This window comes from Grus americana, chromosome 22, assembly GCF_028858705.1.
Source record: "Grus americana isolate bGruAme1 chromosome 22, bGruAme1.mat, whole genome shotgun sequence".
Classification (NCBI taxonomy): domain Eukaryota; kingdom Metazoa; phylum Chordata; class Aves; order Gruiformes; family Gruidae; genus Grus; species Grus americana.
Window position 1 is genome coordinate 3,153,249 of NC_072873.1, and position 25,778 is coordinate 3,179,026.

Sequence of the window (25,778 nt, forward strand, 5' to 3'; positions counted from 1 at the left end):
TTTAGTGGTTTTAGAGTCGGGGGGTGCCAGGCGGGCCCTGCCCCGGCTCCCCCCCCTCCCCCAGATGGGGTGGGGGCTGCGGGAGCGTGTGGCGGTGCCAGCCCTGGCCTCGCGGGGTGCGGGGCCCGGCCCTGCCGGCACGGGGAGGTTGGGGGGGGACGGGGGGGGGCGGGGGGTGGGGGGGGGGGCTGGCTCCAGAATAAAGTTTATTTATTCTAGTGCCCGGCTCGTTCTTGCTGTAGGGGCATGGGGGGGTGTGTGTGTGTGTGTGTGTGTGTGTTGTGTGCCCGGGGCGGGGGACATGGTTGGGGTTGGGACACCCCAAGTCCTGGGTGGTTTCTTTGCTGGGGGGGGGGGGGCACCCCAGGACCCCCCCAGGCTCTGGCTGTCCCCAAAGGCTGGGGCAGAGCCCTTTGGGGTTCCCCCTGAGCACCCCCAAAGCTCTGCCCTTCCCAGCCTGGCTGCTGCAGCCGCAGTCCCCTATGTCAGGGGCCAGCCCTGGCCTGCAGAGCCCCGATGCACTCATGACACCCCCAGCGCAGGGATGGGACCTGTTTGGTTTCCTTTTGTCCATGTTTTTTTTCCAGCAGCTGCCGGGTGAGGCCTGCCCGCCGCCCACAACAGGAACTGGGGGGGGGGGCACCGGGGCATGGCACGGCCCTGCTTCCCTGGCACGGCAAGGGCTGGGGCAGGAAGCGCCGCAGCCACCCGCTGGGCACCGGCCGGGCTGAGACCAGCCACAGCTCGTTCCAGCGATGTCGGCCCAGGGCCCGCTACACGGTCAGGTCCCCCCGTGGCGGGGAGGCATTGGGGCAGCATGGCTCCTCCACAGCCCCCGCCGGCTGCCCGGGGGCCGGGCCCCGCTCCTGCGGCCGGCGGCAGCACCCACTCCGGGGCGGGGGGGCCTTGCGCAGGAGGTGGGCGAGCTCGGCCAGGCTGAGCAGTGCCGAGATCAGCCCCACCACGAAGTAGAAGTGGATGAAGACCGTTTTCTCGGTGGGGCGGGAGACAAAGCAGTCAACACGGTGCGGACAGGGCCGCCGGCGGCAGACAAAGAGCGGCTGCACCCTGAAACCGTAGAGCAGCGCCTGCCCCAGCAGGAAGCCCAGCTCGGCCGCGATGCGTGCCACCACGCTGCCCACGTAGAAGGGCTGGAGGCGGCGGGCGCGCTGGCTGGAGGCTCCCCCGTGCCCCGGCTTGGCCGCTTGGTGCACAGCGAAGATGACAAAGAGGGCGGCGGGGGCCGAGAGCACGACGATGTGGAAGACGAGGAAGCGGTAGTGGGAGATGGGGAAGGCGGCATCGTAGCACACGGGTTTGCAGCCCGGCTGCTGCGTGTTGCAGACGAACTCCTCCTGCTCATCCTCGAAGACGTCGCTGCCCACGGTGGCCAGGACCAGGATGCGGAAGAGGAGCATCACCACCAGCCAGAACCGCCCCACCATGGGCGAGTGCTCCTGCACCGCATCCAGCAGCGAGCTCAGGAAGCCCCACTCGCCCATGGCCACACTGCAGAAGCAGGGTCAGTGTTGGGGGGGACGACACTGTGCCCATGAGGATGGACCCCCCAGCAGGCAGCACGGCCCCCCCCATAGCTTAGCCCCAGCTGTGCCAATCCCAAATGCATCGCACCATCCCTGCTCACAGGAGGGTGCACAGCAGTGCTGGCCCAGCTCAGCCCTGTCCTGCGTGTCCCCAGGCACCTGCCCTGCCCTGGAGATGGGTGCAGGGACAGCAACCGGGCCAGGTTCCCCATCCCTGGTACCCCCCAGATGCCCCAAGCCCCCCATCAGCCCCCACCCGGCAGGGTCTCCCCGGTACCTGCGGAGGCTGCGGTCCACGGTGTGCCAGCGTGGCTGGTGCCGGCTGTCCAGCACTGTCCTGGACTGTCCGGTCCCTTGTCCGGTGGGATGGGATGACGGTCCCGCAGCCACGCCTGGAGTCCTTTTAAAGAGACAGAGCAGCCGCAGGGGCACCCAGAGGGGAGGGAAGGGGGGGGGGGGGGCCAAGGACAAACCATGCCCCTGCCCTGGGGCCAGCAGCTCCTGGGGCGCAGGTTGGTGCAGGGGGCAGCAGCCCCCCATGGAGAAATGCCCCCGAGCCTTGGCCTCCTCCCCAAACCTTCAGGGCCTGGGGGTACCAAGCCACAACACTCAGCCCCCCCCCCCCCCCCCCCCCCCCCCCGAAGCTCCCCCAGTGCTGGCATCACCTCCCTGGCCCTGGCAGAGCCCCGGTGCATCGGCTGCCTTCGACCATGCCATGATGGCTCCTGCCCCACGGTCCCTCCTGGGGCTGGGCTCTGCCCTGCGGGGGCCCAGGGGATGCTCGGGGCTGGCACCAGCCCTCCCTGCCCCGTGACGCTGAGCCCGGGCTGTTGGGGCCATGGAGGGTCGCACGGACCGTCTCAGGCTGCCCCCACCTTCGGCACATGTGCTGGCAGACGGAGCTGTGCCGGCTGGCGGGAGGCCGTTCTGCCGACCAGCTGCTTTTCAAAGCCCTGCGATGCTCTGCAAGAAATCCTCTGTGGCATGGCCGGGGCTCCCGCCAGCCCCTGCTCGGCCTGGCCGAGTGCTGATGGCCTTCGCCTGTGCCTCAGATTCCCTTTCTGGTGCCGGGCACAGAGCCCTGGCCCACACGGGTCACCCCGGGGCCCCCCTGGGCCCCCCTCACCCCTGCGGGGCTGTGTGGTGCCCATGGTGAGTCGGTGCCCAACACCTCAGCTCCCCCTCCAGCAGTTCAGCGTCCGCAACGCCCCGGCCAGGAACATTTAGCGATGGAGAAAATCCTGCTGCAGACACTGCAGTGCATCGTGTGCGTGCACGCACGTGTGCTTATGCACACACAGCTCTATATATACATTTGGGGTGATGGCGGGGTTACGGGAGCAGCTCCACAGCCGGCCCGGAGCAGCCTGCGCGGCGCGGCCGTGGCCTCGCCATTTGCTGTGCGAGTCGTGACAACTGATTCTCCGGGCGCGCTTGCAGCAAGGAGAGCCGTAAATAGCACGGCCCCTCGGCAGGGACGCGCCAGAAACGCTCTCCAGAGCCCGGCAGTGGAAAATCTGACAGCACTCTCCACACTTGACTGGGTTCCAGCGAAAGCACCTCGGTGGCACCGATAGCGTCCATGCCCGACCGCTGCACCATGGCTGGGGTGGGGGGAAAGTGGGGGGCCCCAGGATTCGCCAGTCGGTGCTACAGCTGTGCAGCTCCCCATGTGCAGTGAATCACCAGCCCGGGACATGGGGGAAGGCAGACAGCGTGGCTGGGTCCTGCACCGACCCTGCATTGTGTTTCAGCCATGTGAACGATGCTCTGGGCGCACTGGGGTGCTGAGCACTCAGGTGGGGGGGACATGGGACAGCGCAGCTCATCCCTCAGGGCTTCAGTAGTAGCTCTGATCCCCCCTGCTGCAGGGACCCTGCATGCTGACCCCCCGTTTCTGCCAGGAGCAGCTGGTGCAGAGCCTGCCGCATGCCCCCCGGCAGACAGGCAGCCCCCCAGGGGTGCAAAACTCCAGCTCAGAGAGGCAGTTTAGCACAAACCCATCACTCCAGAGTAAAACTCTCCAGCATGGGAGCACTGAACACATCAGAAACTTCAGCCACTGCTCACCTGCGGTCACCCCCGCCAGCTGCAGAAGCAGAACCTGGGGCAGACAGTCTGCACGGGCAGACGTCGGGTACCACAGGGGCATTCACAGGAATTTGGAAACCTCAGCTGTGGAACCGAGGTAAGCGAGTCCAGCCAGCGGTTTTGCAAAAACCACGGTCTCAGCAGCGAGAAAACCGACAGGGAAACAAGTCTGAGCAGCACCTGAGTTGGCTGCAGGCATTTCCTCTGGTAGGATCCAAGGCAGCAGAACAGGACAGCGGTGGGGTTTTCACAGTGCTTGGCAGCTCAGGGTGACCATCTAAGGGATTTCCAGCTGATGATTTCCACTCCCAGCCACAGGTACCAGAGGAAGAAGCAGAAGAGACACTGAGTGGACCATCTTTGCAAAGCCTGAGGCTCCTACACGTAGACTGGAGCTTGTGTCAAGCCCTCTGTTCCACTACGGCTTCACTGTGAACGGAGCTTCACACAAGCTCTGCAAGTACTCACCGTGACGGAGACAACTCATGGTAATGAGGGAAAACTAGGAGAGCAGGCAGCTGAGGACAACTCTTTTTTATTAAAGAAAGCTCCAGTAAAACCACTTTTATTACATAAATATTAAAAAGGACAGAAACTCAAGACAACAAGAAAAGGACAGAAAATATTTACATAGACAGTCAAGAAATATCCCTTAGTGCTATAGAAATGGCTCTATGAAAATCAAAACATGACTAGATAAATACTCCAGTGAAGTACTTCTAAGGGGAAGGGGAAGATGATGTTTCCCCGCTTCTGCTGAGGAACCTGGTGGCCCCAAGGTGACAAAAAGGCCTGACTTCGCAGAAGATTGCATTCTTTGTGTGACCACGTAGGAGCCAAGGGGAAGTTCTTGTCCCCAAGAACAAACAGGCAGGAGATGCTTCAGCACAACAGCCTTTTCTAGTGCCAAGCATGGCAGCAGAGGAGCTCAGCACGGGGGAAATCTGCTTTCCAACGTCCGCGTTGGAATAACCAACCGGCTTTCCCGCAAGTTCCCGCAGATCAAAGATTCTTGGATGGTGAATGTCTGTCCTGCCTCTGTCCTAAGAGCCCATCTCTCTCAGCTGCAGAGACATCCATTTAGCTCTTTAACAGCACGAGGCACTGGCAGTCACAAGCATCTTTTACCTGAAGATGACCTTTGGGCTGAACTAGCTGAACATGGGGTTTCTTGGCAGCCAGACAGAAGATAAAACTGCCAACACTGAGCAGAGTGCGGGGACAAGTCTGCACAAACCTCCATTCCTAAATCTGAATTTAAAAAAACCAAAGGCTAAAACTCAACATGGCAGAGGTTGAGCAACAAGGGCTTGCTCAGACAGAAAGGACTGCGAAAGAAAAAAGAAAAACACTAGTGTGGAGTTCTAAATGCCTACACCTCACATGTTCTGTCTCTATGGTTGTGGAGTTAAAAGCTTATATATTTTATTATTTTTTAAGATATCTGAAGAGGAAGGTATCTATGTGAGAGGGTATTTTAAAGGATTTGATATGTTTTAAAGTCTACTTTAATATTAAAATGACCACAAAGTGTCAAAAGATTCCAACTAGCTAATGGGTAAGAGGGAAGTGCATCAGCACTAGCTGGGCACAAGGCTCCAGTGCTCACAAGAAAGGTGTAGGGGGGTCCTGTTTAAACAAATCTAAGTTAGTTAAAACCAAGAAAAATAGAGCTGTATTCACTGGTAACAAACATTTTTGGACTAGCTTAAATTCAGTGAAAAGATGTCCTAGCCTGAGATGATATTCTTCGGTGACAGCTTGTCAAGAGCTCTGTTGAAGCCTAGTTTGTAGCTTGGTTTGGATGAGCAGTTAAAAATCTTCATAAAAATTCATCCTCATCGGACTCCTCCACATATCGGACAGGCTTTTTGAAGCGTCCAGGCCTGGTACGGGGCATGGCTGCTATGGGGCTGTCCGCACGACCAGTTGAATCAATGGTAAAGCTATCGTCGTCTTCCAGCTTGGATTTCTAGAGGGAAAGCATAATCAAGAAGTGAATCGTGAATCCGTGCATAAACAGGGAACACAATTAGCATAAAACGCGCACCACTGTGTCACAGGTAAGGTGGTTGTTTGGACCGATGAGACCAAACCAACAATCTGGGACGAGGACGTGTGCCCGATCCCCTCCTCACCCACACACCCAGCAATCCAGTCAGGATCACGCTCTATCTGCCAGAATAACCGACACCACACTCGGTGGTACCTCCCGCCTTGGCTCTAACGGGTGGCAGAGTACAAACCTTTGCTGCAACTGATTTGGAAGGTTTCAAGCCAAAATCTGAATCCGAATCCAAAGGGCTTGTCTGCCTTTTGATCACTTTCCGCCCCTTGGTCTGGCCAGACTTCTTGTCACCCGCTGCTCCAGGCTCAGAATCCTGGGATCCCTCCTTCAGCGCTATCTTGCTGGATTTGGGCGCAGCCTTTGTCTTGGCAAGAATATCCATGATGGACGGCTGGTTATCTGAAACAGAACCCGGCATTTAAACCCTTTTGCTGCCTCTCTTCTCATTCGCAGTTTGTGAATTACTTCCAACAAAAACACGGCTCTGCGCTATACTGCGAGGTCAGCATGCAGGTCGTCTCATTTGGAAGCATGGTTTTCTAGAAAGATTGCTCTTTACCAAGATTATGAGAAATGAGGTTGTTTATCTGCTTAGTTCCACTACATTTAGAGGATCAAATTAAAGTATACCCAAAGCAATTTACGGACTATTTCAGATTGAAAAGTCCTGAACTCTCAAGGCTGCGTAACCAATCTTAAACCTTCGAAACTTTTGCATGGGGAAGGAATGAATTTACCATCTATACTAAACAGTTACTCGTGGAGTTTGTTCTTACCTATATTTTGACATTTTTTTAACAGAATCTTGAAGCATGTCTCCAAGTGAAGCTGAAATGAGCAGGCCATTCCTGAATGATAATGGGCTTTCTCAATTTAGAAGTGGAAGAAACAGCTATTTTGCTGTGAAGTAACATACTGCTTTACTGCTGGGATCCAAACCAGCTAGAGATGGAATATGCAAAACAGCTTTCAAAGTTTGACAAAGACTCTGGGCAGTTAAGTTTAAAAAACCTGAGTCAAATGCCACAGATTTATGAGGTCGAGCTAGCACTAAATAGATCAAGCTACCCGAAAGAAGCTTTTCTTCTTCCTGGGAAGCAAGCTACCAAGCAGCTTTCTTCCCCAAAAGACATGAAGTAGAACATTGACTGCAAGACAAATTCCTCTCGGATTATTTCTGCCAAGTATTACATAGCACTGTAGGAAGCATTCACTTTTCCTGTTCCCAAACTAAAATTCACTCCCTTCGAGCATGTCTGAGATGAACTAGAACATGGTATGTTTGGAAACGGACTTCTTTAAAAACGACAACAACTAGGTGACCTTTGCCACAAACCTCAGATCTTTTCTGAAATGAAAACTCAAGTTATTCAGGCCTCAACGCCTAGCAAAATCACTCAGACTTGTTTCCCAGAGGAATAATAATTGTTATCTAGAAATGATCTTACTAAACGTCGTCTTACCCTTAGTGGCACTGGCCTTCTTAGCTGCAGGAGGTTTTTTAGATGCGGCCTTACTGCGAGGCACAGAGACAGCAGGGGCTGCCGGAGCTTGACTCACATTTTCGGTAGCAATGTCTTGGACTTGAACTGAATAAAGAAAGCAGAAAGTAAATCTGCAATAGTCAAATTAGCTGCTCTGGCTATAAACATTAGAGCAGAAGGAAATAATTTTGACCCACTTTATAAAGAGAACAACTATTAAAACTGGATTAATCACAAATTCAAGTTCGAAACAGACAAAAAGCCTGGTGCCCTGAAACCAGCCTGTACCCTAGCGTCAAAGCTTCTTTGCAACATCTTGTGACTAACATCTGCCTTTGTCAGTGTCAGGCACTGATCACAATGCCCAGTGTGCTCTCCTGGGGTTTTAGGAAACTCAAAGTTCAGAAGGTCTTGTACTCACCAGGGATAGTGCTTTGCACTGGCTTTTCCTTGGGAGCTTTAGCTGCTTCTTTTTCAGCTGTTTCCCTAGAATACAAAACCCCGAGTATTTTTCTCAATTTATGACGCACTGAAATAGGTGCACTGAAGAAAAAGAGCTATTAATTTCTATATAGCATTATCACTAGAAGCACAACCAATTTCCAGTGCCTATGTGGAGAAATACTCACTTTGGAGCAGCGCTGGGCTTGGGAGCAGATTTTTCTTTTGAGTTTGTATCTGATTCAGTGTTGCCTTCACTGTTACCCTGAAATTCAAACTCCTCATCTGAGCTGGAGAGATTTGCATCCGAGTCCGAACTGATTATGGTCTTGACTTTGGCTGATGAAACAACACAGATGTATTATTTTATACATTTGGCAATATGCAGCTCAGTTTCTTCTTCAATATTTTAGCTGCGGTTATTAAAAAATAAAGATCTGAATAAAAACAAGCAGATATTGAGACTGCCAGTTAGAAGACTCCAAATCACAAGTGTATTCTGGGCTCGCTTACCAACAATGCATTTGTTTTGCCAAGACAATTGTGTAATTAAAACCAATAACCTTATTTCTCTAATTGCCCTTTTCTGCTTTTCCTTGAAAAGCATTGTGAAAATCTGCTCAAATGATAGAAATATTTAGTTGTTATATACAGTAAAATAAATAAGGCTCTTAAAAATTATTTCTGACCGAGATCTCAGACTCTGGGAGCTCTCTAAATAGTCTGTTCAATTTTTTTCCTCCAGACTGCCCGTCTTCTGCATTTGCATCATCACTCACCTGCTGCTTTGCGAACCACTCTCTCTCTTTGAGGAGGCGCTTCAAAATCAGACTCTGAATCAGATCCCGAGTCAGACCAAGGGTTTCGTTTCTTCATTTTCTTTAATGGCTTAAATGGCAGAATGGCCTGTCTCTTACCACCTGAAAAATATTGGGAGGCAGGATGAACTAGCAAATTTCCATGTGTACTTCAGGCTCAGCAGTTCAAACTCGACTTAGAGATACATCACTAAATTCAGAGGATTCTGGCTTAAACGTCAAAGAGCAATAGTAATTTATCCCGCTTGACTGTTATCCAGGATCACTTTCACCTAGTTTTTCCAAAAATACGGATCCTAGATGTTACTCATCACCTTCAGGAAGGGATCAGATAACCAAATTTACAACCCTTCCCCTCACTTTCCATTGATGGAACACAAAAATAAAAGCATTTACCTTGCTCAGTATTAAGCTTCTGCACTAATCTCTGCTTAAGGCCTGAAGACTCTTTGTCTCCTGACACGTTTTCTTCTTGATTCTCATCAAATTCATTTTTTTCACTCTGAAGATACAAGCAGATATCAAATAGATAGTGAGTCAGCTGCACAATTAGAAGAGGCACACAAAGTAATGCAGAAAGGAGCTGCCTATTTTAGATGTACGAAAGTTAGCAATACAAGAAATCTGTTTGTGAAACAAACTGTGTGTAAAATCCATTACAGCCAAGTAAATCAGACATGATCTGTCCCCAGATCAGGTGGCTTAAAATGCAAAATCCAACATTAACAAAAACAGGAACTTTGTCCCCACTCCAGAGCGCACTTTGGTACCGCCTTTGTGTGCTGATGGTATGGCTCTAGGGTGTGTTGAGGATGCAGAATTGAACAGGGTGGGTTAAAAACAACAGTGCAAGTTATTTGGAAAAACTGTTAGATAGAACCATCTGTAGGAAAGGAGCGATACATCTGGCTTACAGGTCAAAACAGGTGAGAGGATATTTTCATTTTCTATGTTGCAATTGGCTGAATGGAATAATTTCAACTAGCCCTAGGAAAAGGGCTAAATCATCTTTATCTCCTTGATATCAAGAACAATAATGGCATTAAGTGGCTGAAAGCATTACTGGAAATGCAAAGGCTGTTCTAGAGAGGTGAGTTTACTAGCTGTACTTCCTGCCTGCTAGAAGATTTATAAAATCCCCAAGACACCTGGAACAGCCTTGTTTGCATCTGGCCTTTTCATTTCTAAGCCACCAACCCATCTCTCACATTGTGATATATGCTTTTGCCAAAAGATTTCCCTCTAAGCCATCTCTCGATACGTTAGTGAATCCGTTCTCCTTTAGACTGAGAAACATCCATTTCCAGCATTCCACATGTCCAAAGGTTCTATCCTTCCTCCTGAATAACTGTTTCATCAGGACAAGTTCAGCTAACAAGAACTTGCATTTCTTTAGGACTATATTGAAGAGGGTGTAAAGAAAGATAAAGCATTCGGAATGGTCTTTTTTACCTTTATTTTCTTTTTAGTTCTCTTCTCTGCTTCTGCCTTCATCTCTGCAGTTATCCGAGGAACAACCCTCACGCCGTGAGGTGACGGCATTATTTCTGACAGTTGCGCCTTCTTCACCTTCGCTTTCCCTCCTTTCACCTTTAAAGGTTTACCACTCAAGCCTGCCATCTCGTCCTGCATTTGCTTGGCTTCCACTGCCTGCAGAGGTGAGCATAAAATAATACAACCATGAGAATACAAAAGAAACAATGTACTACTGAAAAAACCCACCATCACAGCCCTTGCAGTAAAGCACTCTATACTCGCTGCTGGATTTCCTACCATCAGTTTAAATGAAGCTTCCCACCCTGCTACAGATTTGCACATTTTCAAGCAATGGTTTAAGCCAGAGCTATAGTTCAGTTACTTGGGGAGTAAGAAGAGACATTGTGGGCGATGGTGCACAATCATCTGCCCACATCTGGGCTCTGTTCAGTAAAGTCCAGCTCCTCCCTCACTTTCTCAGTGCCAAAAAGCCCTTTGATGTACATCTCCTCAGACTATACCCTAGTACTAGTTTTCTCTCAAGCCCTCCTAAAATTCCTCTTTGCTATTCAGACTGGTGATTGATCTCCTTCCAATGGCCACCTTGCTGGTTTGACTCCCTGGCCTAGGGCAATGCTACTCCTGTCCAAGCTAGAAAGGTGAAGAAAGCTTTCATTCTCTGCAACGAGTGCAGCACATAGGAGTTATCATTTTTAGTTTCCTTGTTATAACAAAAAAGTAATAAAGAGCTGGCGGATAAGACTACAAGGGAGTCAGTCATCTGCACTGAACACTGACATACATCAAGTTCTTCAACAAAGACAGCAAGGTCTTCCTTCCACAGATCAGAGGGTTTCTTGCGCTTAAGGTTTTCCAGCTCCTTTTCCTAAAGGGAATCACAGTTGATAATCATTAGTCACATATTTTAATCCATCATTTAAAAAATATATGATATAATAATGCATTTATAAGAAAAGGAAAGAACATACTTTGTTATCTCTCTGCTTACAGAGCTCATCTTTCTTCTCTTTAGTCAGATACCAAAGGGGCATGTTCAGCAGATAGTTGAAGTCTGGTCCGGTAGCTGCAGCTGATTCTCTGTCATTCTCCTCCTCCTCCTCCTCCTCTTCTTCCTGAATGTGGATTTAAAACAAAGATTGTCAACAAAATATATACATTGACACACAAGGGAAGGGTTATTGATCGAATTTAGACTGCATCACAGGTAGTCCATGTGCTTGTGGTGTTCTAGAGTCTTCTAGAACAATTCGAAAATGGATAGAGATGAAGTTAGGCTTCTTAAAACCTCAGCTGCTATCACACGGAGGAATCCACCTGCAAAAACAATTCTCCAAATCTCTTTTTGCTGCACTGTATTTGGCCTCTCTGTCTTGATAGCCCAGATTGCTGCCTCAGGCTACTTAGAACTGTCATCTTGCTCACAGCCCTTCTACAACTGTGTCCCATGGGCGGAAGGAAACCCTCAAGGAAGAGCAGACATTGCTGTGGCAAGAGGACTCAGACCTGAATGACTAGGTCTCAGTGCCTTCTGAAAAAGGGACTGAACTTTTGCTTGTCTTACATTTCCTATCACAGGCATACCAGACACGCAAGCTCTGGAATCCTACAAATTGAAAAGCAACTTGGGCTTCTTCCTACAAATTATGACACCTCAGAGATAGGGGCCAGTTCAGATCTATTTAGAGAGGATGACTGAAGCATTACCTTGTTTTGTGATTCCTTCCAAGCCTTCACTGGATCAGATTCATATCCTCTCTGGATAAGAACTTGAATCAACTCTTTCTTGGGTTTGTTTTCTGTAAACAGACATTTCAGGATTGTCAGTTAGTGACCACTACCAATCACTGTTAGGAAAGACAGATGAGCTTTACGTTTTGGATCCCATGGTTCTAGCAGCTCAGCATCCTCTCAGGCTCTAAAATAGCCTTTCCTCACCAGAGGTGGGACATGTGGAAGAGATAACCCCTAAAAAGTTCCTACTTAGCAGGTGATTTGTCAGGTCAGCATTGCTCCTGTGCCTCTCGGGAACACCTGCCAGAGCACTGGAAATATATTCTTCTTCACTTCCATATCTGCATTTTCCATGCCCTAAGTAGTTTTTGAACTTGGGGAAAAAAAGGTGTGATGGTATCAAAAAGGTTTCACAATAATAAGCAGGCAGGTGGAGGAAAAAAAACCCCAAACCTGATAGCACTCAAAAGCTTTGGTATAGCTTGCACCTCATTAGACTTCACTGGGGAAATTTATGCTATAAGTGCCCCGACCAATGGAAATGCTTCAGCTGGAATTTGTTCCTTTTTAAGATATCAGAAGCAATCAACCATGAGACACAAATACAAATGAAACCAGTTCTGTCAGCCTTGAAACTGCTTATTACAAAAACCCAAGAAAATGCATTTCAAGGGAATTATTTCTCTTCCTGAGTCAAGTCAAACAGACACCGGCTATTGGGATTATTGGGCTGCCTTGAGACACAAACCACAAAGCATCTTATGACACTTTGTCTAGCTGCATCCTCCACGAATGCAAGTGAAATACAGACTGCCTTTTAGACTGAGGTGGAAAAGTTGATTGAAAAATTTGAATGCTGGGAACAAAGATCTGGTTCTTTTTCTAGCTCATGATTCTCAGATGCTGCTAACGAGTATCTTCTAAGTTTGAAACCCCAATCCACTGAGAACATGATCTGGAATATTTTTGCAGAGGTTCACAGAGATAACACAGACACACACATGTTCTTAAGAAGCATGCATTTGAACAGAAAACACTACCCCTTTCTAGCCCCACCAGTACTTAACTCCTATTCCTACTGATTCAGAAATAGGTAGGAATTATTGCTAAACTATTTAAAAAAAAATTCTACTCTCAAAATAGTGTCAAACACAGTAGGAAAGCTGTATGAATATCCCATTTTAAATAACATGTGCATAATGCTCTATAGACCAAGGATACTCTGTGAAGCATTTTCCTCTTGTATGTTAACAGGAATGGAAAGATAAGCTCTGGTGTAGTTTGTTAAGAGCCAGTCCGGGGTTGAGGGGGTGCTGACAGAACTCAAGGGAGCACCTGGTTCTCCCAGTTTCATCAACCAAGTAACCCAGAACAATGCATACCGATCACAATTTTGCCATCTATTTTCTCCAGGATGAAACGAGCCTGGTTGCTCAGTTTTGCAGACTCAGCACCTAGCATTCCAATAAGCCATTCTTTTCTCAAATTGTAGTATCGGAGCCTGAGTTCAAAGAACTCTTTAAGAATATCCTGGGGTGTGTCATACTTCTTCAGAAAGCCGACATGGTCAAAAAGAACCTAGATGAAAGAACACAGGCATTATGATCATAAAACCGTTTTCCAAACCCACTGAAAACAGCTATAACACAGGTGTGACAGTACAATTGAATTATTAGCCAACAAATTATAAAACCTTAGCCTTGTTTTAGAAATTACTTCAGTTTGCAAGCATGGCAGCAGAGACAATTTTAGAATTTCAAAGTTCTTCAAAACACATAGTAGGGTTAAGGTTACTTGAATCTTAAAGCTATCTGCAGGATAAACATCTTTGTATCAAGCTTCACATATTGTCAGAACCCAGACATTCAATGGTGGTGCTGTTGTCACAACAAAGGTCTCTGTGAATTGTGTGATTTCAGATCACTTTGACTCCTTCAGGCAAAACCATACCACTCTCAGCCCATTCCCAAGCCAGTCTCTTGACCTTTTGAGGGTATATTTAGAAAGCTGATTTAAAACCAGTTACAGCAGAAAAGGCAAAGGGAATAGGTTACCACAAAGGAGCATTTTCATTACAAGCAGCAACTGCAGCTTTGCAGTCTGCAGAGTGCACAATCTTTGAGTTAAAACAAGAACTTTCTTCAGCAAAATCCATTACATACCATGGAGTTGCATGTTAAATTTGTTTGGAGTTTGAAGACCTTATGCAGCCCCACTGCTTCAGCTTCCGCTAGTTTTTCTTCACTCATCTTCACTATAAACTTCACTGTTGTGTCTGTGTGATATTCTTTGTAGTCCGTGATTAGCGGGGGTGTCTTCTCTGTCCCATTTAACATTGGTTCCAGAACCTGCTCTTTGTAAGTCTGAGAAAAGAATCAAAGTCAGACCCATGTTTTCCATGAAGATTAAAAGCTCCAAAAACCACTAATCATGTTTTGCTTTACGGGGCAAGCTATACATTCCTAGGACAAATTCACTGTTTATTACCTGTGTCCACGTTCTGACAGGCAGCTCAGTAATCTCAATGGTTGTAGAATCAAGGATAGACACTTCACCACTTATCACGTACTGATTAGGTCCCAGCTCATCTATTGTGCCTTTGAAATTCTTGTAACTGGGAAGCTAAGCAGAAAAGAACACTGGATTCAGCTTTGTGTTGAGTCTGTTTTTAAGCACTTGCACAAAATGCTCCACAATGCGCTGAATAAACTAATGAGCGAGATATTGTTTTTTAAATACATTATTTACCATTGGCAACGGCTCTTCTCCATCCATCAGACGACGGATATTATTCACAACTTCCCTGATATCGAAGTTGGGAATCTTACAGGACCAGCCAGTACCAATCCCTTCTGCTCCATTTATCAGCACCATTGGAATGATAGGCATATACCACTCTGGCTCCACACGTTGATTGTCATCATATAGGAACCTCAGGATATTGTCATCCATTGGTGGGAACAGCAACCGTGCTAGTGGGCTAGAACGGAGCAGAGAATTTAAGCCCAAATTCTTGTTACAGAACAGTGACCACCATGCAAAAACAACCCTCCAGAAAACAAACCAACCACATAAATCAGGTTTATTCCTGTCAGTCAACTTTGGCCATACAGCCTGGGTGTCTACCATAGGAAACTAGGCTTCTAGAGTAACACTCAAAAACAGAGATGCATCTTCAGCAATCTCACCAATCTCTACAGGTTCCACTGACTTTATGGGACCCTGAGCTCATACTTGAAGTACGTGTATTAGACATTTAATGTCGGGAAGGCTCCAGTTCTCTGTGTACCTTGCTTTAGTACAACCATACACGTGCTCAAGTAACAGATTTGATCAAGTTCAAACCGAGTGACCATTGGGCCACAGAGACTACAGCCTTGTACTTTCAGATACTAGAACTTCCCTCTCTCAACTCAAATTCATTTTTTATTATCCTACCAAATTTCTCCCTTTGTTTTTGCTTCCATTTCCATATTCTCTGGGATGATAACCAAGTTTACAAATCTGAATCTAGGATGCAAACCTCACTTCAATTCTTGCTGCAAGTAGTCCAAAGTTTTAAAGGGAAAAAGTAAATTCATTTTTCATTTTAAATGCTGTCAAATTGACTTCTGTAACATGCTAAGAACATTTAAGACAGGAAGAAATCTTAAATGCTGACCTGAGCATTGTAAAGATGTATCGAGGGCTGGCAGAGTCTTTCCCACCATGCAGCCTTGTGCCAAACTGACCAATAGGCTGTAGCAAGTTGAGGTTGTTACTGCCCACAAAGTTCTGAGCTAAGTTAATAATAGTCATCATCAGCGATGCCTGCAATAAAGAAAAGTTCGAAGCTAAAATTGCAGAATTCTTCACTGCAAGGACAAAGTTAAAAGCAAAATTCACACCAAGAACAGAATTGATATAGAGGATAAACTCAGCTAATAAAATACAGGAGGAAACTCTCTCTGAAAGCACATCCCAAGACCTTCTAGTCTGGATGACTAGGTACATTCCAGTGACCCACCATATACTGCTATCTACCTGTTCTTGAAACCTTCAATGAAAGATCCTATCCGTCTGCCAAGAGAAGCTTGTTTTAGTGCTTAACTTCTCCTCTCCAAGGCAGAAAGGCTATTAACATCTCCCTAAAGCTATCACAGATAAAGCTGGGTTTTTTTCCCATTCTACTTATTGAATGAAATATACTCCCATAAAGTCCAGGTAGGACAGGCAGACTGACCATTAAATTAATATACAAGTACTAATAGTGGACATACAGCCACTTTGCTTTGGCTTTTACACTCAAACATCTAATCCTGCTTTAGAGGCATCTTAACTCTCAAGAGAAGGGCTTTTTTGCTTTTCATTTAAAGAGCATTTTGCACAACCAGGCCAGGTTCTTACTTCACCATGATGATATGAGGACATCTCAGCTACAGAACCAGCCAGCTGAGCAACCTTCACCTCCCGCTTATCATTTCGTTTGAAACACGTGAAAAGAACTTTTCTTTGACCTGGCTTCAAACCTGTATGAAAAAGAAAAGACCTTGTGATTAGAACATACAATGTGTTTCACTTAGCTTCTGCTCTCTAGAGACTAAGAGCAACTTACACACCTAAAGATTCTGCACCAGGAGAGTAAGGTACTTGCAATAATATACTACAAAACAGACAAGACATTTAATCCAAAGATTAAAAAACTTGGACAGCAGAAAACGGACCTCAGAACACTGACCCTGAAAACTCCGCAGGTTACCTTCATTCTGATGATATGATGTACAAACACCCATTTATTAAGTTCTGGGGAATGCACTATGCAGAATCACTATCTTGAAATAACTTACCATCAACCAGTGATGGGATTGATCTTTCATTATCTGAGTTTGAGAACAGGACTAACTCCTTGTTGATGAAGTCGTTGTATGTCAGGTAAGTCGTATTTTTCCCATATAGGTATTCCTAAGAAAAACAGGTGCAAGACTGTCTTAATTTTAACAAGTTTCTTAGCTTATATTTCATTAATTTCACTAAAATGGAAGTTCCTTCTAAGACTAGCTAAACACAGCTCAAGTGCTAACATTCTTAGCATGGCAAAGCAAAACATCGCTTCTCGCGATGCAGGCCCATTTTTCTGAGAAATTGTTGTCATACAGTCCTGCTCGAGTTATCATTGCCCGATCGATAAGGTAATTTGAAAGATAAGAGGTATAAATGAAATGAACTGTTGGACAATTGACAATGAGGCTACACTGATGAGAGGATCGGCTGCTCTGCAAAATCCTGAAACATTTTAACTGTTCCGTAATTCAGTGACTGAGTTGTGTGCAGCTCAGAACGAAGCTGAGAACAGCCCCAGGGAGAGAGAGGAAACCGGTTTCCTTCCTTTTACCTCTGGCAGACCGTGCAGCTTCCGTTGTCTTCTATCCTCCATGAAATTAGTCAGCCACTCCTTTCGCTCTTCTACCTTCTTCTTGCTAAAGGCCTGTGTATTTCAAAATGAAAAGTAACTCAATTCTAGGACATTTCTGCGGTGTATGCTATTGGACCACTTGAGTAAAAGAAAGCATACAGGAAGAGTTTACTCAGGAGAATAACATGCTAAACAGGCTGACTTAATAGCCTAAGTGCAATAAAAGGTTCTTGTAGCTAAATATATTAAAAGCGTAATTTCTACCAGACTTTAAGAGACATGGTAGTTAGGTGTAAATGTATTTTTAACATAATAACATACAACTAAGCAGATTTCCCTATTAATTAATATTTTGGGGAAAAAACTTGGGGTTTTTGGCCTTGCCTAATAGCTCAGAAGACTTAAGAGTCAATGTCTGCTGAAGGTGAAGAAGTTCACAGAAGCAAGGACTGTTTTAATCCACTGGTGAACCATTTTACAAGAAAATCTGGGGGAGAAGGGGGAGGTCTGACTTGGAGAAAATTGCAGCAGAACATACAGAAAAATGTAAAAGGAATATTTACTATTGTGTCTGAAAATGTCAATTGGTTTGTAGTGATTAGTTTGTTCTGAGCTATATTTAAAAACCATCATTAAAAGGGTGCTCTTGGCCTGAGGTCCGTGGACAGATTTGCTTCTACTGGTTAGACTAAAGCCGTAGCCTTGGTAACAAAGAGATTGTCTCAAGCCCAAAGGCCTCTAAGAGCATTTTAAGAGAAAATACACAGCACTCTAAGCAGTCGAATACCAAAGGTAGTAAGTCAGCAATTAAATCAAGCGTTAGTTACCAGGGTGATCGCAGCATCATCTTCAGGACCAGAATATTTGAAGCCAATTCGATGTTTAGCCATGTCTGCAAAGTATTCTTTAGCCTCCTTCGACGTGCTGGTACCCAAACCTGCGGAGACAATACTAGTTAATCCAAATAATTTCCTGCTTAAATCAAGTTACAGTTAAAAAAATATTTTTCTTTGCTTACTTTCTGTGATGCATCATATAAATGTACAGCAAGAAGATAACTTACTGAAAACTTAAGTTACTTTAAAATGAGATCACAAAAATCACAAGAATTACAGATAAGTGAGCAGTTGCATGTTGTACTATTGGATTTTGTCTGTAACTCCTGCAGATATCTGAAATGATTAAGTGCAAATTGGAAGTGATTCCTCATCATCCAGCCGTTGTTCTGCAGTTGGCAACTTTCTTACTGGTATTAAGCAATTCTGGAATAAGTACTTAGCTTACAGTGCTAACAGTACCCACGGACTGTCCTGTGGAAAACAGCACATAAAACTGAGCACAATTGCCTAAGAGGGCTGAAAGAACGGTTACCTACAATACTGTAGTTCCATTTTGGGAGATTTTATACAATTAGAAGTTATGGCTTCCTTACTTTTATATTTTACGTCACATGTATTTGTAATCAGAATATATTAGGAGGGAAGAGACTTGGAGGTCACCTGGTCCAAACTCTTTCTGCAAAAGCAGGGCTAACCCTGAATTTAATCATGAATGCTCTTACTTGGGTCATTTAATTTCACCATATTATGTTTTCTACAAACCTTTGTAGTACTTGATTTTCCATGAATTGTAGTTCTGTGTACTGTTTTTCCATTCTTCAAATTCGGGAATGCTGTAGAACGCAATTTCTTCTTTGTTTTTGAAGGCCTACAATGAACAAATATTTTAACTGTGAAATGAGAGGCAGATTTGGACCTATGGATCCTTCCTCATTCACCTTACCATCTACCCAACCCATACCTTTATGATGGGAGTAATAAATTCCTCCAAAAAGTTGTGTTTTAGAAGAGATGGCCAGTTGTGATGGATGAAGTTAATCAGCAAACCTTTGATATGCGATCCATCTTGATCCTGATTGAAAAAGAAAAAAAAAAGAAAAAAGACATATTAAATCAGGGACATGATGGAAGTGACAATTGTTAGCTTAATAGCAAATGATTTTATAATTCCAGCTAACTGACCCTAATACCTTTCACTTCTAAAAAGGTGACCATGCATTGTTTAACTACTGAAAATTAAGAGAAACTGAAAATTAAGAGAAACAGAAAAAGCACATTCCTGGTGAATAAAACGGTATCAAGGACTGGTCAAGGACCTTGAATCAGCAGACTGGAAAGACAGTATTTAGCTATTTGGTGATGCTACTCCCCTCTCTACTTTATCTGGTTTGTTTTGGGGCTGAAAAGACATTATGACCCACTAAAATATAAAATGATAAAAAGAAACAAATACAGAGGATTAGGTACAACAATGGCAGTGGGAGAAAGGTAGCATTTTCTTCTTTCCTCTGTATTCAAGTGTTGGGTTTTTTTCCCTCTCCCAATTTTCAATTTTAGTGAACCTAACCTGATCTGTCATAATCATAATCTTTCCATAGCGAAGACTCTTTAAAGATTCTTGATCTTCATAGTTCTTTTTATATTGCAAACCCACAATCTTGATGATGTTGTTGATTTCAGCATTTTCCATAATCTGGAAAAGATCACATGGAATAAAAACTTGTCTTTCAGACTTAAAAATGTAGCTCAAAAAAGCCTAAAATTATCCATAACAGGACTTGATCAATACTTCCCTTTAACCAGCAAGGCAAGGCTGAAGATGAGACTAGACTCAGGTGTTTAAGACTCTACTCCCATGAGTTACAGTGTTCGAGGTGTTCAGCTGTACCGACTCAGTTCAAACACGTTGCACTACACAAAGCACACCGCGCCTTCTAACATGCAGACTATAAAGATTTTCCAACTGACCTGCTTATGAGAAGCTTCTCTGACGTTGAGCATTTTCCCACGAAGAGGAAATACTCCATATTTGTCTCTACCAACCACTCCTAGACCAGAGACAGCCAATGTTTTGGCTGAGTCTCCCTCAGTCAGGATAAGTGTACAATCTAAAGAATTCTTGCTGCCTAAAAAAAACAAACCCAAAAAATCAAGTCAATTTTCTAATAACAAGTCAAATCAAAGCCTGCATACTCACAAATTGATTGAGAATAAATATCCTCTAACAGATACACGTTTTGTTGCACCGGACATAGTAAATGGGGATAAACGTAGTAAATGGAACTGTAAAATGGGGGATAAACTATAATTACGGGTTTTCTAATTTTTCCTTAGGAGACAACTCTTATTTGCCTAACAAACAAGTTTTAACTGTTTATGAATGAATTGGTTATAAAGGATGTAAAACACTTACCAGCATCATTGGCATCATCCAGCTTAGGAACACCCTTAATCTTACTGTGTTTCACAGCCGAACATTTCTTATTCAGCTGGCTCTGAGCTTTAAATTTTACCCAGTTTAGGATACTTTCAACAATGCCACAGCCAACTGCCTGCAATACAAAAAATAACCCCAAACAATTGTGGGAAAAGCCTTAAAACTGACAGAATTCTAAGTTATATACTTTTTCTTTAGTTCATGACATTACTTCAAAAGTATATATTTATCACATGAAACATAAGATGCAGTTTTAGAGACATCTTGATTATCCACGTATATCAATACTTACACCCTTAATAAATTTTTCATTCAGTTTACAGGTTGAGCCAAAGTTCTTTGCCTGCAGGGTCATGTTCTCCTTAGTCTGAGAGTCAAAGGTTGGGTTTTCAATTAAGGCATTCACAAAAATCCACATGTGGTTCTTCACCTATAGTTAAATACAACGAGCATCGCACATTATACAGGCTCATCTCTGTAACAGCAGTGCATTCTGACAGCAAGGAAAAACTCAGATATCACTGCACGGTTTTGAAATTTCAAAGATGTCTTGAAAGAATTTAGGACAGCTAATGAACATTTGTGAACAATGTCATATGATTTGGGATGTCAAGGAATCAGCAGCTCTCAGCCTAGCTAGGTACTATCCAACAGATCTGAGTTTTAGCACATCTGCACTGACTAATAGTGTTCTGATTAAAAATACATCAGCCAAACAAAGAGAAGAGAGCGTTAGTGGGCTTAAACTGGACAATATGAGACTTCTATAATTAGCGATTTTATATATATTGCCAGTACCACGGAAATATGTATTATTCATTAATGCAGTAATGCAGTAAGCTGTACTTACAGCTTGCAATAATGCTCGAGTTGTGTTTCCCACTGGGGAAATTCTGACATCGTACCTGAAAAGGCTTCACCCCCACTCCGTTTTTGTTCTTCTTTTTCACAACATCAATGAGTTTAGTCACAATCTGGTCAGCTACATAATCAACGTGTCTGCCACCCTAAGGGAAAATGGGACCAAAGACCTGGTGGTGATTCCATTTAAAAAACACAGTAGGTAGACCTATTGAAAACTAAGTATAGTCTTTGCAACATTAAGCAACTAAGTATTTTTCACTAACATACATACATTTGAAAATGGCTAAGGGTATTAATGATGAAGAACGTGACATTAGTGTGACTAAATAAAGAGGAGTTACCTTTGTAGTGGCAATGCTGTTGACAAAGCTAACTTGCTGGAAGCCTTTTTCGCTTAAAGTCAAACACACTTCCCACCGAGAATTTACTTCCTCATGGATAACCTTAAGTGCATTACCAGTTTCATCTACTTTGTCCTTCAGATAGAGGTCCACATAACTGCGGAATCCTTTCACCTGCATACAGATGAAAGCAGACAACTTGTTTATAACAGCTCCTAAAAATACTTCATTCATATCCTCCTGAAAAATGGGTAGAGAAATCACTTGTGCAAATTTTCCCTTTACTAGGTGCAACGACATAAATTGCTTCAACAAAATCTCGCTGTTTAAATGGCATGAAAAATACAGATATTAGTTTCTTTTAAATGCTCACTTACAGGCAGCCTCTGTCCATTTAGGAAAACTTTGACATCCTTTGTGGATCCAGCAATATCATATGCTCTTCGAGACATTAGTGCTACAATGTCTTTATCAAGAATCGTCATTTTGAATTTTGACAGATCAGGTTGGAAAGTGACACACGTGTAATCTTCTCCATCAAAATATTTCAGTTGCATTTCACCAGCATTTCCCATGTTGTCTGTCCAGGTCTGAGAAAAGGAGGTTTTGTGAGTTGCAAGTCTAATACACACACACACACGCAACTAGCTTAGCTTTTAAAAGCAGTAAGCTGATTTACAAGTTTTAAATATTTTCAAATGAAAAAAACCCAAACCACTGGTTAAAAACTAGATTCTGATTACATCTGCTCATTTCATTATTAATTTCAATTATATTTGGTGGTACAGTAACCATGGGCCAAATTTATTCTAATCACAGCACACTAATGCAAGTTACTCCTAGATTTTTGGAACAAAAACTTAGGGTCTTATTTGAAAATCTTGGGTATAACCTTACTGAAATGAGAAGTGTTCATACCTGCTTGAATAACTTTTTGTATTCACGACATGCAGTTTCAACAGTAAATTTTTTGCTAAATATGTTGCACAGTTTGGCTCCATAACCATTTCGCCCACCTGGAATTAGAAGGAAAACAGACTTGTGTTACTACTTTGCTCAAAACCATCTAAAAGAATTCCAGACTAACAGGAGTTCAGCCACTTCGGCACAATCAAAGTATAACTGTCAATAAGCAACAATACCCTGCAAACTCAGTACGTGACTATAAATCCATGTTTAATTGGGATTTTTCCTGTTCTCCATGTTTGTACCATTATTATTATAAAATAGAGCATGAAGACTTCTCTCTGATGGACTCAGAACGCCGTTTTCATGTTGCATCAAGGAGCCCCATCCCCCCATGTTATTTCAGTTCACACATTTAAACCCATCAGGCTGCTCAGAAATATCAGCGCATATTTGAGAGTCTTCCCTACCTGTGACTTTCTTTTCATTGTCATCGTAGTTGCTGGATGTTAGCAGCTGTCCAAAGATAAGAGCAGGCACGTAGACCTTCTCCACTTTGTGTTCAACAACTGGAATACCTTTCCCGTTGTTCCATACACTGATTGTGTTATTCTCTCTAGGGCAGAAGAAAAAAAAAAAGTGTGGTTTTAAGGCTGCAAATGACTGAGCTATGAAACAAGTATTGCCCAAAAGCTCTGGGGAAAAGCCACCATTTCATCAAGAGCAAATCTCTGTTCAGCAAGTGCAGAAACAGCCAGCAGAGGGAGGACAAGTCAACAAAAAAATTCCCATATCTGCAGATACCGTCTATGAAATGGATCCCCTACATAAAACCCCTCTATCTGTGCTCAATGACAGAATAAAAAAGGTTGAGAGGAAGAAAAGAGGAAAATGGCCACAACAGAAAAACAACAATAAAAAAGCAATCATTTCACCAGTCAGCTCTCTGTAAGAGACCAAAGGACTAAACAAAGAAAAGGGCTTTCACAACTGGTGAATTACTTTTGGTCTAACTTGGATCAGCCTCATTGCAGAGCCCTCCAACACTACACCAGCTTAGCAGAACAGCATCTGAGTGAGAAAATTGAACGCAGCTGAGTTGGGAAGGCAACGAACAAAAACGAAATAAAACTTACACGTCAATCGTAACTTTAATGCATGACATGCTTTTATCTCTCTGCTTGTTGTCTGCAGCATTGACTAGAATGGAAAGATTATTGTTATTAAATTACATTCTCAATCAAGACAGAACCATTAACTGTAAAGTGTCTTCAGCAGAATTAATGCAAAAATTCGATACAATGTTACTAATAATCATCTTGGTATGCAAATATTTGGCAAGTTACAAAGATGAGTACTACAAGTTAACATAAAAGGCAGAATTTGGAGCTGAATGAAACTGGTTTTGTAATAGAGCACGCCACCATCCCACGAATGGCTTACTATTAAGTAGCGTTAATGGAAGGACATTAGCATCCAATATTTTCAAGCACAGTCAACGAACAATGTACCCTGTAAACACCATCCCTCAAATTACGCAACACACAACCAGACAAAAGTCCACTTGATAAGTCCTTACATTTAGTTCCAGTTTCTTTTCTTAGACACTCAGCACCCATTAATAACTTGTCAATCATTAACTCAAGAAATAGGTCACCTTACCCAGAATCTCATCAAAGATTTTGTATAAGCCGGGCACAAAGGTCACATCTCGGCAGTTAAGGCCCACGTCCTCATCAAAAACCCACATTTGCTGAAAAAGAAGGCAAGAAATACGTAAGTCCCCAAATACACCTCCTCTTCCGTGCCATCGGTTTGCTAAGCAGATGTTTTGTGCTTTATAAACCACCGAGGGGTTCAGGCTTAGCCCCGCGGGCCTCCTCCGTACCTGGGTGACCAGCTCCACGGAGCCGATGTAGGTGTCGGGCCGGAGCAGGATGTGCTCCAGCTGCGTCTTCTTCTGGTAGATGTGCTCCACCGAGAGCTGCTTCTTGGCGCCATCGCCCTTGGCCACCCGGCGGTTCTCGTTCGCGGGCTGCTCGGGGGGAAGAGACAGCGGCAGTGAGGGGCGGCGGGATCCGGGAGGTGAACCGAACCGGAGCGGGGGGGGGGGGGCGGCGGCGAAGGGGATCAAGCGGAGGGGGGACGACGACGACGGACCCCGACACGGCACCAGGGGAGAGCCTGAGGGGGGCGAGGAGGACGCGGATGGGGGAAATCTCGGAGGAGACCGGGGGAACTGGGGGAAGAGGCCGCGATAGGGGCCCGGGGAGGATACGAGGGGACGCGGCGGGAAGCTGAGGGAGGCCCGGGGCGCCGAGGGGACGGGGCGGCGGGGGAAGCCGAAGCCCTGCGGGGACAAGGGAACGCGGTGTGTGGGGCGCCGAACGCACCCGGAGGGGCGACGGGGACTCCTGGAGCTCCATGGCGGCGGCGGGCGCTGCTGAGCGGCGGCGATGGCGGCCCCCAACCGCCCGGCGGATTTCAAACCTCCGCTCAGCCCGCCGAAACTCTCCGCCAATCCGCGCCCGCGGGCCCCCAGGGCGGCGCCAATCGCAGCGGGAGGGCGGGGATACGGGTCGCGTCCCTCCCCTCTCTCTCGCCAGTCACAAGGCGCTCCGCGCATTCAAACCAGCCACTCGGAAGGGATAGTTGCGGGACGGACAATGCTATTGACCAATAGAAGAGCGAGGGGGGAGGGCGCTGTGCGGCGGGGCCTAAGGTCTGCCCGGTTGTCGCCGGCGGTGTTACGTACTGGACGCGCTGGGGACATTTGGGCAGCTGCTGGGAACACGCAGGGACACACCGGGCTGGCCCTCGTGTTACACCGGGGCACACGGGGCAGGCCCTGGGGTCCTGCTGGGATGCCCTGGGCAGGTCTTGGGGTCACACTGGGCCACACTGGGCAGGCCCCAGGGGGACACTGGGACACACTGGGCGGGCCCTGGGGACACACTGGGCACACAGGGGCACAGCACTGCCTCTTCCATGGGCCCTGGAGCGTGTCCCCGTGTGCGTACCCGAGTCACCGATCTGCTGCCACGTGCGGGCAGGGACCCAAACCTGCCTGCTGCTGCCCAAACCTGCCTGCTGCCCACACCCTGCGCCCCAGCCCTGCCCACACCCCCTTGCCTTCCCCCTCCTCTGCAGAGAGGGTGCCTGCTTCTTGTGCATTCTGCCTTCGTCTGCTGCCGGAGCTCCAGGAGGGGCAAACCCCGCTGCCTGCCACCCAGGAGAGGCTGGTGTGTTGACACAGCACCTGGCAACACTGACATCACCGGAAATGGAACCCTGGGACTTCACTGTCCCTGCGGTGTCCCCCTGC

General features: G+C 45.8%; 2 protein-coding genes across 2 annotated transcripts; both read right to left on the reverse strand.

Annotated features, from left to right (window-relative positions):
- Nucleotides 1-773: 773 nt before the first annotated feature.
- On the reverse strand, nt 774-1,502 carry GJD3 (gap junction protein delta 3). The gene has a single exon (XM_054801782.1). The coding sequence runs from the start codon at nt 1,500-1,502 to the stop codon at nt 774-776; it is 729 nt and encodes a 242-aa protein (XP_054657757.1).
- A 3,556-nt stretch (nt 1,503-5,058) lies between these two features.
- Nucleotides 5,059-24,947, reverse strand: TOP2A (DNA topoisomerase II alpha). The gene is made up of 35 exons (XM_054801873.1): nt 24,847-24,947; nt 24,342-24,488; nt 24,116-24,206; nt 23,590-23,653; nt 22,924-23,069; nt 22,466-22,563; nt 21,925-22,137; nt 21,548-21,721; nt 21,248-21,349; nt 20,635-20,772; nt 20,319-20,457; nt 19,874-20,031; nt 19,473-19,598; nt 18,867-18,977; nt 18,668-18,773; nt 17,894-18,003; nt 17,046-17,138; nt 16,501-16,615; nt 16,061-16,182; nt 15,336-15,484; nt 14,423-14,654; nt 14,162-14,296; nt 13,837-14,037; nt 13,057-13,252; nt 11,648-11,739; nt 10,912-11,055; nt 10,725-10,808; nt 9,899-10,096; nt 8,843-8,948; nt 8,408-8,548; nt 7,817-7,967; nt 7,609-7,673; nt 7,167-7,292; nt 5,882-6,102; nt 5,059-5,607 (listed from the first exon to the last, which is right to left on the reverse strand). Exons 1-35 carry the CDS (start codon nt 24,877-24,879, stop codon nt 5,458-5,460), a joined length of 4,677 nt encoding a protein of 1,558 aa, XP_054657848.1. The 5' UTR covers nt 24,880-24,947; the 3' UTR covers nt 5,059-5,457.
- Between the last annotated feature and the right edge of the window lie 831 nt (nt 24,948-25,778).

Excerpts from the sequence above, each read along its gene's own strand:
- GJD3 (XM_054801782.1), bottom strand. The coding sequence starts at position 1,502 with ATGGGCGAGTGGGGCTTCCTGAGCTCGCTGCTGGATGCGGTGCAGGAG.
- TOP2A (XM_054801873.1), bottom strand. The coding sequence starts at position 24,879 with ATGGAGCTCCAGGAGTCCCCGTCGCCCCTCCGG. Across the intron at positions 18,004-18,667 it reads GAAAATCAAGTACTACAAAG|GTTTGGGTACCAGCACGTCG; the intron begins GTTTGTAGAAAA and ends TTGTCTCCGCAG. Across the intron at positions 7,293-7,608 it reads AGTGCAAAGCACTATCCCTG|TTCAAGTCCAAGACATTGCT; the intron begins GTGAGTACAAGA and ends TTCTTTATTCAG.